The following is a 17212-nucleotide window of genomic DNA, read 5'->3' as shown; positions in this document are numbered from 1 at the left end:
TGTGCCTCTCCAGGGTTCTCTCCTGCGCAACGCTGCGATGAGCGACAGTGTCAACGCTGTCCCCAGTGTAGGCGTAAGTGCCCGCTGATTCGCATCTACTCATGGTTTCCTTTTTAGCGGGAGATGGCGTAATTTATTTTCCATGTCAAGTCATCGCATTGTGAAGAGGGCGTAACATCCCTCTCAGCCAGATCGAAAACGTTGAGAAAACTCAGAGGTTTTTTTACGTGCTGTCAGCTGAAACCTTACTCACAAAAGGTAATCACTAAGTGCACATAGGTTCGAAAAAGTGTGTAAAAGCGTGGATAACCAACATGTTAGCATGCACCTCTGACGGGAATGAGCTGCCAGCTTACATTGCGCTAAAAATAAAAAACAATGCCCAGAAATGCCTGGATGACTGAGGCACTTGTCATAGATTTCATCATGACTGCGGTGCTGACATCCCGGAGCCCTGTTTGCTTACCAATCAATGCTCCCTCTCAACAGCTTTTGGATACTCCTCATAAGGATCACCTGACCGAAGAGGTGATGAAGAAGCGACACAAGACGCCAGTCCAGCTGCCATCACTTGTGGAATGACAAGTCAGTTACAGCAACTGGATGCGTGTATCTGAACAAGCCTTTCAAGGACCATGTGAGACACCTCTACGTCAAGTGGATGGCCTTCCACAATACAACCTTGACCCCGTCAGGGGTGTCTGGAGCATGCATCTCCATCTGTGGTGACACAGTGGGTAGCCGATGCTTGAGCACCAATATTTTTTAAGAAGTGCTGCATTTTCAACTCACTGGATGGAACCGATGACAGGGAACTTTGGGTGTACCATAGGAGAGCACTGATGCATTAAATGACGATAGCTCACAATTACGTGGTCACACAGTTGCATTTCGTGCACTTCAAAGCTGGAAATTCAAGTAAATATTCTTGAAAGATTGTCAGCCTATATTAGGATGCGAAGCTGTTTACTCTTTCTTGAGGTCCTACAGCTCCCCCCTTGCCGTATAATTAGGACTGCCTTATACTAAAATACACTCAAACATCATTAAAACCAAGTTGCATGTTACACGAAAATAAGTTTGTTATATCCGAAAATTTGTTATAAAAGTACTTTCTTAACACTGTGCCTATTGAAAGGCTATTCTTCATTTATTTCGTTATAACCAATAGTTTGTTATATCACGGTCTGTTACCCTGAGGTTTGAGCGTAAACACAATACTTTTTACTGACCACTCCCAGTAGAAAAAATGTCGAGATATCACTAAAAATGAACCGATGTCCGTCTTTTATCCATAATCACACCACTGCCTTGGAGTGACTTGGCGGTGCTCACCGTAATGACAAAGGCGTAGTTGCGATCCAGGTCGACCTCCCTGACCTCGTGCACCATGCACAGGTCAAGGGTGGCACTGGGTTCACCAGAGTCCTCCGCAGAGGGGTCGTTGAAGTGCGTCAGAGAGGTGTTCCGAAGAACGAACCAGTGCTTCGACCACTCGCCATCCGGGCCGAGCCGCATCAGCCAGCCTTTTTTGACAAACAGATCCTGCATCGAGCATCGTTCGCTCATGGTTAAAAAAAGTCACAGTTTCGCTAGAAAGGCGACTCAGTGAATGCGACAGCTCCGTATTAACAGGAGTCGACTGTAACAGCGGCAGCGAATGCATGAATCACCCATCGACTAACTTGCATGAGGAGATCAAACATCCGCACAGTTATTTTTTACGTAGACGACACGCATGCTGGATTGATAAGCTTCTGCCTGTGCACCCCCGAATGTGCCCGTGATTGTGTGTACTTTTCTTCTCTCTCTACAACCTCTTTTCTCCCCTTCATCCCTTCCCCAGTGCAAGGTAGCAAACCGGACATGCGTCAGGTTAACCTCCCTGCTTTTCGTTGCATCTTTATCGCTCTTTCTCTCTCCCCCATGGTGTGCCTTTGCAGTTATTCCTAATTCAAGCTTTACTTCTATGCATAATGCTCAATAAAGTCGCATATCTCAAGAGTGAAAAGTGGTGAAGCACGCGGGCGATGCATCTAAAAAGTGAAAGAAATGGAGCTCAAAGCAGACGAGCACATTGGATAGATGAAAGAGGAGTAAGTCACCAGGTTTCATCCCACGTACCTCCGGCAAACTGTCGCCCATGAGCTGGCCGATCCCACCGTCGCACGCCGATGCATCCAACGTGCCGCTTCCCTGACCGCAGCCGTCGGGAACACCTCTCGACTGCACAAGCACACGACATGGCCATTACATACCTTACGCCCAGACCAGCTAGCTAAATGGTAAGGCCTTCAATCGAAAGCCAGGTTTTTGATGAAACCACACATTTTTTAGCTTCCTATGATGACAATTAGGATGTAAGAGATACTCCTCAATGAAAGAATACAGGATGATATTATTTTAGCATTTTAATGCATGAACATTAGCTACTTGAAAACATTAAAAAAGAAAAAAAGCATAAGACTTTATTTGAAGCATACTGCAATTCCACTACACTTTCATTAATTGGTACCTCAAGGAAGCAAGATAATAGGCTCCATTTAACAAGAGTTTCATTAGAAATAAACTGAACTGGGATAGTTGCACTTATGACATGACACCAGAGTCGAAGCAGACAGGATGAACACAGAAAAACAAGTGTATTGAAATGTACTGTGTATGAACCTTGCAGAACAGAAGTGGTCTATGAATTTCCCCTTATGTGCGGTATTGTTTATGTGGGGCCGCCCAGGAGGTGTATTAATAAGTTAATAGATTATTCTAACTCACTATGTGATGACAGTGGGAAGCACGTGCCCATTTAGTGTAGCAAATAGCAAATGTGTGAAGAAGTGCAAGCCCATTCATAGTATGTAGCACGAAGGTGTCAGGGCAGGCAATGGACCAAAGGGCCCATGAAAATCCTGTAAGCCTTGTGAATAACTAAACATGGCCCCCATAAATGCGTCAGCAATACATCAGCGCACCTTTCCAAGAAATAGCTCGATTTTTCTTGTACAGACAGAGGTGATATGGTGGCGAGGGAGCGTGCTGTCGAAATGCGGTCATGACTGTTAGTGCCCACTGTTCCAGGAGGCAAGTTTTTGCAATTTCGATAAATGAGTTGTTAGTCCGCATTCGTCCTGTATGTTTCTACTCTGGTATATTGTGTCAAGCACAGTTTGAGTTTATATAATATGACATTCCGCTGACATTTACTGCTGGATTGTCAACTAGTTTTCTGTTGTTCTTTTTTCAACGTGCCATCAGCATAAGTAGAAACACAAGCAGAAAGTAGCCTATTTGAACGCTCCTTATACTGACTGTCTAATATGCGAAATCTTACAGTACACAAAAAAACCTCCATCACCCACAACAACTCACCGCGTGCTTTTCGTGAGAGGTCCCACTGCCGGGAAGCATGACGTTCCACTGCGGCAGGTCCCGACAAGGAGGCGAGTGGGGCACGGCACAGCCCCCGTCCCCGCCGTCTCGCCGCGAGCTCTCGTCTGTCCGCCACGACCGGTGGTTTTCTTGGTGGAGGAGGTTGGGTCCCTTGGCGTCATTCTGCCACCGGCTCAACAGAAGCTGCTGGGCCGTCGGCACACCTGGCAAAGAAGAAGCAGCAAGAACGATGAGAATGTATGTCATGAATGCAAGAACTCAAAGAGTGTACGACAAAAATATAAAGGAAAGCACTCAAGAACCCAAGTCAAGAATGCAAAAGCAAGAACTACACATCAGAAGCGTAATGGCAAGAACTCTAGAACATAGTTCATAAAGCTAAAAGGAAACTTATTAACATACTTCAGGAACACGAAAGCACGAACTCAAGGATGTAGAGGCAAGAGCTAAGAAACATACATCAAGAATGTAAAAGCATTAACTCAGCAATGTACGTCACAAACATGAAACCAAGAACTCAAGAAGTCAGGAGCTCGAAACCAAAAACCAAACAACGAATGGCACGAATGTAAAAGCACGAACATGAGATGACTGCGTATTTGACGTGTGTACGACCAGTCTTAGAGTACGCCTGCGCTGTGTGGGATCCGGCGCAGGTATATCTTAGTGATAAGATAGAAAAAATACAGAACATGGCGGCAAGGTTCGTCCTGGGACGGTATCAATGGCGGGAAAGCTCTACTGCTATGAAACAAGAATTGAATTGGGAGCTGTTTTCATCGCGTAGAAGAAAATTGTGATTAAAACATTTATATCTAATATTTAATAATAAAACTGGAATCAATAAGGATATGTATTTACAGACGCCGTATTATTTGTCAAATCGAATTGATCATCCTTTTAAAGTGAAGGAATACCGTCCCAGGACTGGAATTTTTGCATATTCTTTTTTTGTCAGAACAATACATGAGAGGAATGGGCTCACAAGTGTACAAGTGTCTGTTGTAAATGAAAATTTGTTTCTTTCGAATCTGTAACCCCCCTGCTATAACGCCTCCGGGCGCTGCAGGTATACTTCGAATAAAGAATAAAGAATAAAGAATGACTGAAAGCTACAATAAATTTTCCATCTACGTGCACATGTTGCAACTTGCTTCTAGGAAAACCGCAGGACTCTTGAACTTCACCTACAAGAGTGGAACGCGATGCCTAATCAAACCCCGCGCGCACCGCTCTCTCATTTGCCAGCCTGGCTTCGGATCTCGGTGCACGTCTCAACCTTATCGCTCAAAAAGTAACATCTGCGCACATATCATTGGCCGTTTCAAAGTATCCTAGAATGCCTAGTGCAAGCACTGTCGTGAAGTGTCCCCTCTACACCATAATTCTTCTTTTAGCGAATAAGTAACGGGACTACTACACTTCCGTAAGGCAACTTGCAAACCTGCACAGCTGCTTACTTTGTAGATGCTTTTGCAGTTGATGATTATATGCGACTGAGCGCTTAGCAATATGTGTGCTTTCTATGTGCATTTTGTAGTCCACCGCAACTACTACAGCACCGCTGTGGACTACAGAATCTAGCTTGAAATGTCACCATTTTATCCGTGAAACGTATTATGTGAGATCACTGCAACTCACTTGTCTTGGTCTCTTTGGTGCCAGAGGTGGCCTTGGCATGTGGCTCTGCCAGAAGAAGGTAGACAGGGTTGTGTAGGAAAGGACACGGAGGCGGGCTGCCACTAGACCCGCTTCGCGGGTGGTCCCGCTCTCCGGCCCACTCCGCCGGCAACAGCTCTGAAGCACGGGACGCTGGCACCATTTTGGCCACGCCGTCCGAGCGGCTCCGCTGGCTCTTGAGCCCCCGGCTCTCCCGCTTGAGGTAGCGACGACTACGGCTCTTGGCGAGTGCATCCGCATCAGTGTAGGCGGCCACGCTGCTGCTGCTGTTGCTCCCACCACTGCCGAGAATGATAAGAGGCAACTGTTAAAGAAGCGCTGCAATTACACTGCAAAACTTGGATCCCCTGAGCTTTTTATAAAAAGTGAAAGGGCAAATCTGCAAAAACATAAAGTCAATCGGTATAACCTAATTATGTAAGATTTAAGAACTGCTTCTGACTGCAACAGGGTGCTAAACACAGTAGTAACTTGTCTCAATATAACAAATTACCAGATCTTGTAGTATATATATGGAAGACCATACAGATACTACAACAAGACTGTCTACAATGTAGCATCCAATTTTCCATTTTCCAGTTTGATAAAAGTCAAATTGTTGTGTTCTTCCTGTATGTTGGTGACACTTTCCTGCTGCCTGCAACTTGATTGAAATGAAGCGAAAACCATTTTGACAAGAATTAATCACGACTTTATGCAGTATTACAAAGAATAGGCCTCAAGCAGACGCACCTGTCAAGCCTGCAGAGTGGCACTCCATTGTGAGGAACATGCGCTGCAAGAAAAAATAATGATGAGATAGCATTACATTACTGCAGCACTGAAAAATTCCAATGTATTAAATAAACTTCGAGCAGGTTAAAATCACTTATAAAAAGCACAAAGTGGCTACTATAACTTATAAAAGCTTTAGTAAACAGCAACGGCTAATCCATTTATTCTTTAAATGACAGCTCGCAAATGCACAGATTAAATGCTCCAACTACACCACCCAGAATAGAGGCAACACAAAGTGTGAAACAAGACAATAAATCTAGAAATTCCCCAGAAAGGCGAAGTGCCCAAAAGAAATGACAACGAGGCTTTATGTTTGAGTTGTTCATATGGTGCACAACACAAACCACGAATGTGCAGAATTTATGACAGCCTCGTAAACACTAAATTCTGCAAAGCGGCAATGATGCGAAGCGCTGGCAACAGTGTCATATTCATAGTGCGTGAGATCAGACTGACAAAGAAATGGCATAATTTGACAGCATCTATTATTCAGACTAAAAGGTCAACACTTACTGCAAAGGTTTCTTTTGGATCACATATAACAGAACACTTCAAGTCAAGTAAGCCAACAACCTCAAAAAACAACAGGCAGACATTAAAGCAAAGTATAAGGCGACTTTATCGTGAGGAATGAGGCTTGCCAATAAAAGACCGTGTTGGAAAAACTGTCAGACTCCTCAAGCCACAGCAACAGTGTTACAGACATTTTATGTCCAGCTTGTGATTCACGAGCCCATTACCACACGGATACTATATGGACCCCATATGGAAGAACATAGGGATACTATGCTGGCCCCATACGGATACCATATGGATTACATATGGATGATTATAAGGACCTAATTCTAGCTGAATTGTAGATGCGACACTATTTTTTTAGCCTTGTATACTGGGAAGCAATAAACCTTTGTATTTATTCTGCATTCCGATATCAAAACATTCTAGAAAAAAAGAAATTATGAGCTCAAGCAGACATACAAATGTTCCTAAAAGAAACAATAAAATCTAAATGTTGCATAGAGAATGGTGAAGTAAAACATCACTGCTGCACAAAAGTACAAAAGGAGGAAACATTTGCAGTACCCTCGCGGTTGTTTGTTGAGACTGTGTTCGTCGTTCCGTTGCTCCGAATCTCCAGCGGCTGCTGAGCAGGCTGCACGTCTATGCTTCCATTGCGGTAGTTCTCCCTGTTCCCAAGTCCATGATCTTCATACTGCTTCTGCATTCACATAAAAAAGTTGTATTTAAACTTTAAAGCTGACACATCTCTCAAGCCAGCCCTACACTGAGTCTACAGAGAACATATATGGAATATCTACATCTTGTTTTCAGGACACATCTGAATTCCTGATCTCAGTAGACACCTCCCTGAAACCTTTGAAGGACCACTCACCAGGTATGACAATTTTCAGGTGACAAGTGCAATGCGTAGACGAGGCGTTCATGATCACGTCTCCCAAAATTTGCAACGCTATGTGCGGAAATGGGTCAAAATCAAGATGAACGCTGCTCCCCCTCCCTTCTGCCGGCGCGCGCCTAGAGAATGAGGGCATGAAGTGTGCGTATGAATGGCTGTACGTACACAGCAATGCAGTGACGTTGGTCCTCTACATAGACGACTCTGCTCTGACGTTGCAAACGGTGGCATGTGACATGGCGAAAATTATCTAGCATGGCCCGCGTAGGTTATGTAATTTGTTGCTTGAAGAGATTAATAAAGCTATAGATAAATAATGAAATGCAATAAGAGAATGTGAGCGTCTTTTTTTTCCATTTTTCTCCCGTGAATTGCAACGAGATGTGGGGCTAATGAGTCGGCGTTTCGCATGCGTTCGTGTACCCGCAGTCAGCACATCGAGCAGACGGCCACCGTGGAACTGGAACGCTCCTACGCGTTCGCGCACTCATTGTGCTCATCTATTCTACCACGTCTAAGCCAGCGTTTCCAAACCATCCCCCAGAAGCAGACAGAAGACCACTAAATAACGCTGGTCAAGAAAGCAACGCCACTCGTGTGCTCGGGGGTTGGACTCGTTTGAGCGCGTCATGCGCACGTGACCTCTTGGTCGGATGCCTGAGAGGATGGGGAAGAGATTAGGCTTGCGAAGACTACGCGGAGGAGTGGCAAGGGTTTCGAGCTCGCCTCCTCTCATCCTCGTTTCACGCCGCTTCAAAAAACCCATTTTCTTTGCTCGTGATGAACCGATTCAAAAAATTTTTGTGGCAAAATGTTCCTCATCGGACACCCAACAACTTCCACTGTCGAACTAAAATTTGGTATGGGGCCTAGTAAGGGGCCCCCTTAAGAGCGAGACGCAAAAATACTGTCGTATATCGGCACATGGACGAGATAGCAAAGACAAAGTTGCCAGTACTGTAGTGCCTTCACTGCAGAGTGGGCTCAATGGGTTATGCATAGGGAACCATCAGAAAGAACACTTAGTGAACCTTGTTTTCACTAGTTAGTTCATGTGCTGATGTGAAATAAATTCCTGGAATAAATGTTCAGTATCCATGAAAGTGACAAATTACCCTGCCAATAAATACTAGATTCAATTAAACGAGATGCTTACCAGAAAGCTCAAGGAGACAAAACACTTCAAGAGAGTTTCCCTAACCAGAGTTTTACACTGCCTTTGCTGTTTGCAGCCATTGTGATATCAGCATGTGCAGAAACAATGCAGGCAGGTCATTATCATTTTGGCTGTGCTTTGAAAATAAAGCGAGCCAAAAGCCAAACTGTCCATCCTTCACACTTCGTTGATCCTTCAGTTCATCACATTATGCTTGCTGTCCTTTAGTGATAGTCAAACGAATTCAGCCAGGAACTCCATATTCGAAATCGAAACTAACCAAGAAAAAAAATTTTTCAATGTGTCGGCAGTACCTAACGCTTCTTTTATATAATTACACTCAAACCTCCATTATAACAAAGTTGCATCATTCAGCAAATCAGTTTGTTCTATCCAAAAATTTGTTATAAAGGTATATCCCTAACACTAGAGCTCTTGCAAGACTATTCTTAATTTACTTCATTACCACCTATATTTATTTATATCTGGGATCATTACATTGTGGTTTGAGTGAAACGTATACGAAATCGGGGCATATGAACCTCAGAAATTTCTAGTGCTTGAGAAGAATGCATACAAATTACGTTTATGCATCTGAAAAAATCAATTTTAAGGCCAAGCAGCTCATCAAAACTATGTTACAACCAAAACACACAAGCAAAATTCTATAAGCTAAAGCTTGTCTAACCTGACACGACAGGATGTTGACAGATGGAGCCGACTTGGTGAGTGTCAGGTTGCAGGCGTTGTGCTTGTTCTTGCTGCGCACCATGTTGCTCGGAAACTGGGACAGCACGTCAAACCACCTGCGCGAGTTTGGGTCACCCAACATCATGAAGTGCGATGAATGCCACAAACTGACAAATCAGTAATAGTTATTGATATGGATATGCCTTGAAGAGGCAGACCAAAATATGTCAGAACATGCACAGCCCATCTTTCTGCTTTTTCATTCAAAAAGCGGTCAGAGGATCACATACGATGCGAAGCCTGCTATTTACAAATACGAGGCACTCAAAACTGTATCTTCTCACATGAAGCTGAAATTCGGGTTAGTTGTTTCCGACTTATATACATAATGTAGCGGAAAAGACAGGTACACAGATTCTCTGAGAACCGTCCTCTGTGGATCCTTCTCTGTACTTGTTGGTTCCGCTACATTACGCATTTGAAGCTTCCTCAGATAACATCAGTAAAGTTCTACAAACATGGGACCCTGCATATTTGTAAGTTGTCATGCAGAACACACTCGGCCAACGGAGTGCCCTGACAAGTCAATTACACCGGAGTGCAGGGTCAGATACAATCATGCTCACTGTCGAGGTAGACTGTGACAACATACTGTGGTTGGAGAATAAATTTGGCACAATACCTGCTGATCAAAGTATCACTTACCACTTGCTGTCATCGCGGCCCGTGCCCTTGACAAAGTGGACCTTTTCCGGGGTAGTGATGGCGATGGAAAACTGGTTCCCGGTGAGTTCCTCGGCATGAGCCACAGCCACTACCTTGGTCATGTCAATCACCGCCTGCGGGATTGTGTTGGGCTGGAAGAGGACAAATCATACAATTCATTTTACGCCCGCCGGATCGTGTGGAGTAATGACGAAGTATGCAGTTGTGCAACGGGGTGCGTCAATTGCACGGAGGAACAGTAATGTGAAACAGCTTTCCCACTATATCTTAACACACCATGGACAATACCAACAATATACAACTGGTAAATGTTGGCAAACACTTTCGGTATTTTAATTCGGTGAGAAGGTCGGCCTCCAAATTGGCAGCTCTGGGATCCTCAGCATTATCATGACATCTCAGCAGAAAAACAATATGTTATTGTCATGTAGCGATGGGTCTAGATACATATATGTTGCCCATGAATGATGATGAGATATGGGCACAAGAGGGTAAACGCATATAACATACGAGCCCTGAATGGAGCAATCAATAAGTGTCAATGAGCAGTACAAATGCAGTGGTACGATATAAAGGCATATTAACAGTAAACTGCATGGTGCGTAAATTAGATGCATTAAAGAAGCAGCAATAGCTGGGCTTTCCCATGCCTCTGAATTTCGATTCACGTGTGACTGCATCAGAATTAGCTTCTTTTTTTTTGGTAGACTTATTTATGACTTTCAAATTTTTGCTTTGTATTTTACGGAATTTATGCGTTGTCTACCAGATGATGTTTCAAGAAACATTCATTTCCGTGTTCCGTCAGAAAACTGCAGATGAGAGTCGAAATGTTGTTTCCCTTTTACTTGTGTCTTCGTATTTGGCACTATTTATCAAGAACGAAATTATACAAGGATGAAGAGAATGATTATTGAGGTGCGATTGCTTGTAAATGAAAATATACAATTGTGTTTCGTGAGCTTTGCTGAGCAAGCACTTTGCTAAGCGAAAAACCGTTCATGTTAGTTGTCAGCGTCCGTTGTGCTGACAAACATTAGGAGACGCATGCCTTTCAGTTATCTACAAACAAACACTCACATGCTCATCCACCGAGTAAGTCAGTTCTCCATCGTCGTAGAGGACGAACCAGCGCCTCTGCCACCTCTGCAAAAGGAACAAGTTACAGACAAAGTGCTTAGTGTTCAAGCTTAAAGGAACCCCCAACTGTTCAGAATGTGCAATTACATCTTGATGGGAACCAAATGACTGGGAATTATAAAGATAAATTCAAGCATCCTTTGTACGATCTCTTTATATTGGCGTGAGTAAAAGCCAAAAGTACACTCAAACCTCGGTATAACGAACCCAAATATAACGGAATATAGGTTATAACAAAGTAAATAGAATATAACCGTGCAATAAATATAATGTTAAAAATGAACCTTTATAACGAATTTTGGATATAACAAACTTACTTTGGCGTAAGGAGCAACTTTCTTATAACGAGGTTTGAGTGTAAAATGACATGCTGCATAGCCTAGCAGAAAAGCCTTGAAGCTGAATTATGGAGCCATTCCCCTTGCGCAACGTAATGTGGTGCTGTGGGTACAGCCGCCATTCTTTTCCTAAATTCCGACCTAGAACAGGGAGTTTTCAGTCTATCACTGGCGGGCTCAGAAAAAGCAGGACAACAGGAAGCCTACACGATTGCATAGTGAAGCAAGTTTTGTGCACTGCAGCGCAAAGAAGACCCGCGACTCACCCTCGTCCGGTTGACCGCCTGCGAGAAGTCCCAGTCGGGGGCCACAAACAGGTAGCCACAGGTCGACACCTTCCGGGTGGCCTGCACACAATAACAAGAAAACATGTCGTGAGAACACAAGTACTCATCACAACGATGATGAAAAATAGTGCGAGAAAGCCAAGGGACAAGACAAAGAAAGCGACAAGCCAAGCGCATACTAACAACTGACAATTTTATCAGAAAGAAACTAATAGAAAGAAAAGATAATGTAAAGTTAGTGCTCACACTGTCGTCTGTTTATTTTTTTTTTCCTTTTTGATTGTACAGTATATTTCCTTCACGCTCAAACTGAGCTGTGCTAAAGCAATATCATCTTATCTACGAGATATCATGGGCAAATATAGCCTAGAATATATTTTAAATTAATTTGAAAGGCATGCCGCATGCCCAAGCCATATGCGAGGCCCCTCGCTCCGCCGACATCAAGGTAAGGGGCAATGCAAACAAACCGACGTCACGAGTTTGCGTTGGCTGGTTGATGGCACACGCATTATGCTTGCGCTACCTTTCGTTTCCTCCTCCGCACCTGCGCCCTTTGCGTGTCTGTGCTGGCTGTCCGTACGGCGCCCACGTCACAGTTTTGCGTGGTCACGTGGCCAGCTGTGTTTACCTTGCCCCCCGGAACTGCTCCTGCCTAGCTCGGTGCTCTTTGAAACCGAACCTGACTGAGACTGGGCACTACAAAAATGTATATAAATGAATCACCGTCGCGCACTCACTGAAACCGAGGTTTTTTTTTTTTTTATCCGCGATAAGTGGGTCATAAGCTACCTCTTGCAACAAAAAAAAAACACGGGGCCAAATTTTTGTGTCAGTGCTAAAGGCAACACAGAGAATGAAACAATGAATCGGTTGAGAGTGATGAATTACACTCTGTAAATTGCGATTTCGTTTATTCCACCGACACAGCTTATATGGTAAAAGGAGCAAATCAAGACCAGTATCTAACTTTTAAATTTCGCGCCGAAATGTTCGCGCGGAACGTCACGAATTTCGAAGAGAATTTTTCGCGTTTCGGCGACATTGCCTCGACGAAATTTCTTGAAATTCGGTATGTTCGGTCTGTGACTCTCTTCAAGGTCAACGTGTACTTCATTTTTACCGATTGAGAAGTAAACATGACCTACCAGACGCTGTCAAAACGTATGACGTCACGGCATTTGGTGCGGGTATTTCGAGGTGGCGTTATCACCTGCATTTTCTTTCTGCGCATTTTATCGCGGCTAGGGTGGTGATATTGGTATAGCGAAATAGTCATTCACAAATAATACAAGGATCTGCTTTCACTTTAGTGTCCCTTTAGATGTGTAGCCGCCGGAAACGAGCACTGCGGCCACTCCTTAGCAGACGACGCGCGGTTGTCGCTACCCTGATTGCACCATGTTAGGAGCAAGCCACCGGAAACGAACATGGCGGCCGCTCCTTAGAAGACAACACGCAGTTGTCGCTACCCTGATTATACCCTGATAGGAGGAAGTTACCGGAAACGAACATGGCGGCCGCTCCTTAGCAGACGACGCGCGGTTGTCGCTACCCTGATAACACTCTGATAGGAGCAAGCCACCCGAAACGAACATGGCGGCCGCTCCTTAGCGCAGTTGTCGCTACCCTGATTATACCCTGATAGGAGGAAGTTACCGGAAACGAACATGGCGGGCGCTCCTTAGCAGACGACACGCGGTTGTCGCTACCCTGACTGTACCCTGATAGGAGCAGGGCACCGGAAACGAACATGGCGGCCGCTCCTTAGCAGACGACACGCGGTTGTCGCTACCCGGATCGTACCCTGATAGGAGCAGACCACCGGAAACTAACATGGCGGCCGCTCCTTGGCAGACGACGCGCGGTTGTCGCTGCCCTTAGAGTTACAGCAACTCTAGCTACCCTGATACGAGCGGGTTGGGCGACGTGAAGCCATTGGTAGAGTTACAACCTTTCCCAAGCCGGAGCGGGTAAAGCGAAAGCCACCTTGGTAAAGTCCCGGAGCTGGAGCACATTACGTCACTCAGTTGGTAGCTGTGGTGTAGCGGTAGAGCGTCCGCCTCCAATCAGAAAAGTGGTGAGTGTGATATCCAGTGCCATCGGGCACCCACCGATTTTCCGATCGGCTGTCTCAAGCTGGCGGTCACTTGTCGCAAGAAGGTCTATCCGTTCTGACGTCTTTCTGGCCGTCAAGGAGAACACTAAGGTCAGCAGTAACAATATCGTTCACTTCCTTTTTCCCCATGACGCTGTGTCTAGTGGTTTGCAGAATTCGGCAAATTTTACCGACTTTAAACGACGACCTCTACAGATTTTTTTTTCCTTACAGAAGTGTCCCTACTAAAATACCAGTGAGGCCAGCAAAAAAAAAAAAAAATTGACGTGCCCATTCCGATTACTGAAGCCAATAATATTGAACGACACAGACATGCAGTTGCAATTAAGCCATTACTAAATGCACAGGGGCGGCGGTGCCATAAATTTCATACAATAGGACATACTCATAACTAATGAGTTACCTCAAGTGGGGAGGGGGATGAATTTTTGTGCAGCTGCTTCCCCCTTTCCCGGTGGCACCGGCCCTGTAGCTGCAGTAAACTTGCATACCAACGTATATCAGTGTACGCAGGAGAGCATTGGCCCACATGTGCCACCACATCGTTTCATAGACAACTTCCCTCAATCATCAGCCGCGTTCGCTTTGCGAATCTGTACGGCAGCGCCAACGGTGAAAGGAATTCGAAAAGGCCGTCCAAATACACAGGCAGCACCGGAAAAGCGTATAAACCACGTATCAAGACAAAGTCAAGAAACACTCCACCATACCAGAACAGTTGTACAATAACTACCACCCCAAACAAAGAGAAGTGGAACACACAAGCCACCAATCAGAGACGGGACGGAAAAGACATATACAGAGAAACCCCATTATACGAGTCCCCGCATAGAACGAATGGTTTTTTCCCACGGTCGTCCAGACCGTTATCAACGCACCGCCTCACTTCCACCTGCCCTTACGCTAACGAGCAGGTGTCGCCAATTCCGCAACCCACACGCGCGTCGCGTCCTTTTCTTGTTTATAGTCTCGTTTATGTGTGTCTTTCCGTCCTTCGTCCTCAACTTCCGTAAGGCCCAGCGCTAACGAGTCGTCACGCAACGAGAGTTAGCGGTGGAGAGAGGGTAAGGCGGAGAAGCGGGGAGAGGGGTTCTTTTGTGGTCTTAGTTGGCAGTTGCCTACTCTACAGCGTGACATCTCTATATAAAAAAAATGACGCCGGCGGGAAACAGCACGGCAGTGCCAGACCAGAGCTGGCAGTAGTGCCGTGTGCAGCTGACTGGGTCATCGGTCACGCCCGCACGCAGCGCCCCCTAACGCGGAATTTCGTCGCTTCTGTCGACCCACCGGTAAGGGCGGTTCCGTCTTCTGCAAACGTAACCGCCCCCTACCCTTACCACCCACCCCTCGTTCCACAACTTACACAGACAGGGCTTCCCGAAGAACACGCACGCACATCCTCACATTGTATAGAGCGCGACGCCGTGCTCTCGGATAGGAGGCGCACGCAGCGACGCGTCGCTAATCCCCACCGACACCAGGCGGCATGATAAGGACAGGGCTGCCGTTAGCGGTGCGCGCGCGAGCAGACGACACGCTATAACAGACGACGCCGGCCGGGCCTCACGCACGTAGCTGCACTTTAGGGGGGCAGGCGAGCGCATACATGCACGTGAAGAAAAAAAAAGGTAAAACAAATAAATCAGGGTAACGCTGTATACCGCTTCCGGCAGCAGCACGTCGGCCGGGGTTTTGGGGGGGGGAAACGGTAACAGCTATAGGCGCGCTCTATTTCTTTCTCTCTTTTTTTTGCTTCTTTCCTTTTGTCTTACGCGGCTTCTTCCTTCCTTCCCACGATATACCGTTACGCACGCATGCGCCGTGCAGCCGACGCAGGAAGCGGGGGCCCCAACGAACACCAAGCACAACCCGGGACGACCCGAGCGATGGCACGCACTGCGTTATGTACATCAGAAGCCAGGAAGCCCGCTTCTGGCAACCGAGCAAAATATAGATATATATATACATAAATAGCAGACGCGCGAGCTACGAGTGCGCAATCGCCCCCCGAAAACGGAAACCCACGGAGGAAGCGGAGGATGAAGAAGACCCGCAACGCACGCGAGGATCTGCAGCAGGCCGAACGCGCGTTTCGCACGTATGCACAAGTCGGCGTGCACGCAGACGCTTCCGACGAACGCAGGTGCAACCAGCGACGCCGATTTAGTGCGCTATACCGCGACACCCCTCAAGCACCACAAAGACGCGGTTTGTCCGCAAACTTGCGGGGGCCACTTAAGCATAACCCCGAGTGATGACGTGAAGGTTCTAGAAATCTTCCATATGGTGCAGTACACTGCGATAGCGACCTGTGCAACGGGCATTGAGAACAATCTTGGACACTGTGTTTCCTGTTTACATGATGTCATCTCTCTCCCAAAGATAGTCGGCACACCAAAGTCGGCTTCGTGTCTGTGTAGTGTAAACGCGCCTGCGTTTACACTATAGAGAGACAAGACATCGATTGTGGTCTGCTGACTGTCTTTGGCGGTGTATTTTGTCCTATTGTCGTCATGCGTTTACACTAGAGAGACAAGACACCAATTTTGGTCTGCCGACTGTCTTGGGGAGCGTCCTTTGTCTGCCCATGGTCTCTGGAAGACTCCGTCCGCGCCTTCTCGTGCTCACAGCCTTTCCTCTGGAAGACTCCGTCCGCGCCTTCTCGTGCTCACAGCCTTTCGTTGGCCAATTCTGTAGTCACACTGGAGGCGCACGCGGTGATATCGACTAAAATTGCACACCTGCACCTCATTTTCAGCCATGCTCCCTGCTCTGCCACTGTCCCTGCTCTCACTGTCCCTGCTCTGCCACTGTCCGCCATAATACACGGTGTCGAGGGACGGGAGTGGTTCGACACAAAAGGGAAGTGAAGAAAAGTCTTCCGTGGGGTGCGAAAGATGCCTATTCAATCACCATGGAAGCCCCTGAAGGGGCATTGTTATCTCCCTTAAGATTGTCCCCTTCGTGGTCGTTTGAAGCAATGACCTGGGCAAATGCTCGCTCAGCCGCTGATATCTCGACGAGAGGTCTGCCGATGAGTTCTGCAGGTGTTCTTGGTCTATAATCACGTTAACTACGACGACATGCTGTCTTTTGGGGCGTCGTCGTCGGCCTAGTGTGACCAGGCGGTCTGGCGACTTCGCCGGCCGATGGTCTGCGTCTGCCTCGTGTCTTCGTCGAGGTCATGTCAGTGTCGTGTCGCTCTATAGTGCAAACACGCCTTTAGGGCGACACCATGGGCCGCTCCCACGTGGGGACAAAGCTAGAGCTAACCGCCGCATCGCAGGCACCCTGGACAGCCCAAAGTTGATGCAAACATTCCAAGCCCTTGAGGGCCGAGCTCCATCAATGCTCTGTGAGGTTTCTCATCCGCCCGTTAACGAGGGGCACCACCAAAGCACGCGCTCCAAATCGCACGTTGCCCCCGGAGCGAGGGCACTGCGAGCTGAAGTCACTTGGGAATATACAATGTGTAAAGCGGAGATTCGCATATTA

At 46.5% G+C, this 17212-nt stretch overlaps 1 protein-coding gene across 1 annotated transcript in view; it reads right to left on the bottom strand.

The window, feature by feature from the left end:
- osp (myosin phosphatase Rho interacting protein outspread) overlaps window positions 1-17212 on the bottom strand; it is a 101538-nt gene that overhangs the window by 17746 nt on the left and 66580 nt on the right. Inside the window, exons 2-11 of the mRNA XM_037431299.2 lie at window positions 11578-11658; window positions 10914-10979; window positions 9813-9964; window positions 9106-9223; window positions 6928-7063; window positions 5800-5842; window positions 5029-5348; window positions 3367-3590; window positions 2125-2226; window positions 1336-1545 (exon numbers count right to left, since the gene is read on the bottom strand). Coding sequence (XP_037287196.2) covers window positions 1336-1545; window positions 2125-2226; window positions 3367-3590; window positions 5029-5348; window positions 5800-5842; window positions 6928-7063; window positions 9106-9223; window positions 9813-9964; window positions 10914-10979; window positions 11578-11658 — 1452 coding nt within the window. The remainder of the gene's footprint in view (window positions 1-1335; window positions 1546-2124; window positions 2227-3366; window positions 3591-5028; window positions 5349-5799; window positions 5843-6927; window positions 7064-9105; window positions 9224-9812; window positions 9965-10913; window positions 10980-11577; window positions 11659-17212) is intronic.

Source organism: Rhipicephalus microplus, chromosome 7 (genome assembly GCF_043290135.1).
Source record: "Rhipicephalus microplus isolate Deutch F79 chromosome 7, USDA_Rmic, whole genome shotgun sequence".
Classification (NCBI taxonomy): Eukaryota; Metazoa; Arthropoda; class Arachnida; order Ixodida; family Ixodidae; genus Rhipicephalus; species Rhipicephalus microplus.
Note: the sequence above shows the minus strand (reverse complement) of the source record. Positions and strands in the feature narration are given on the sequence as shown.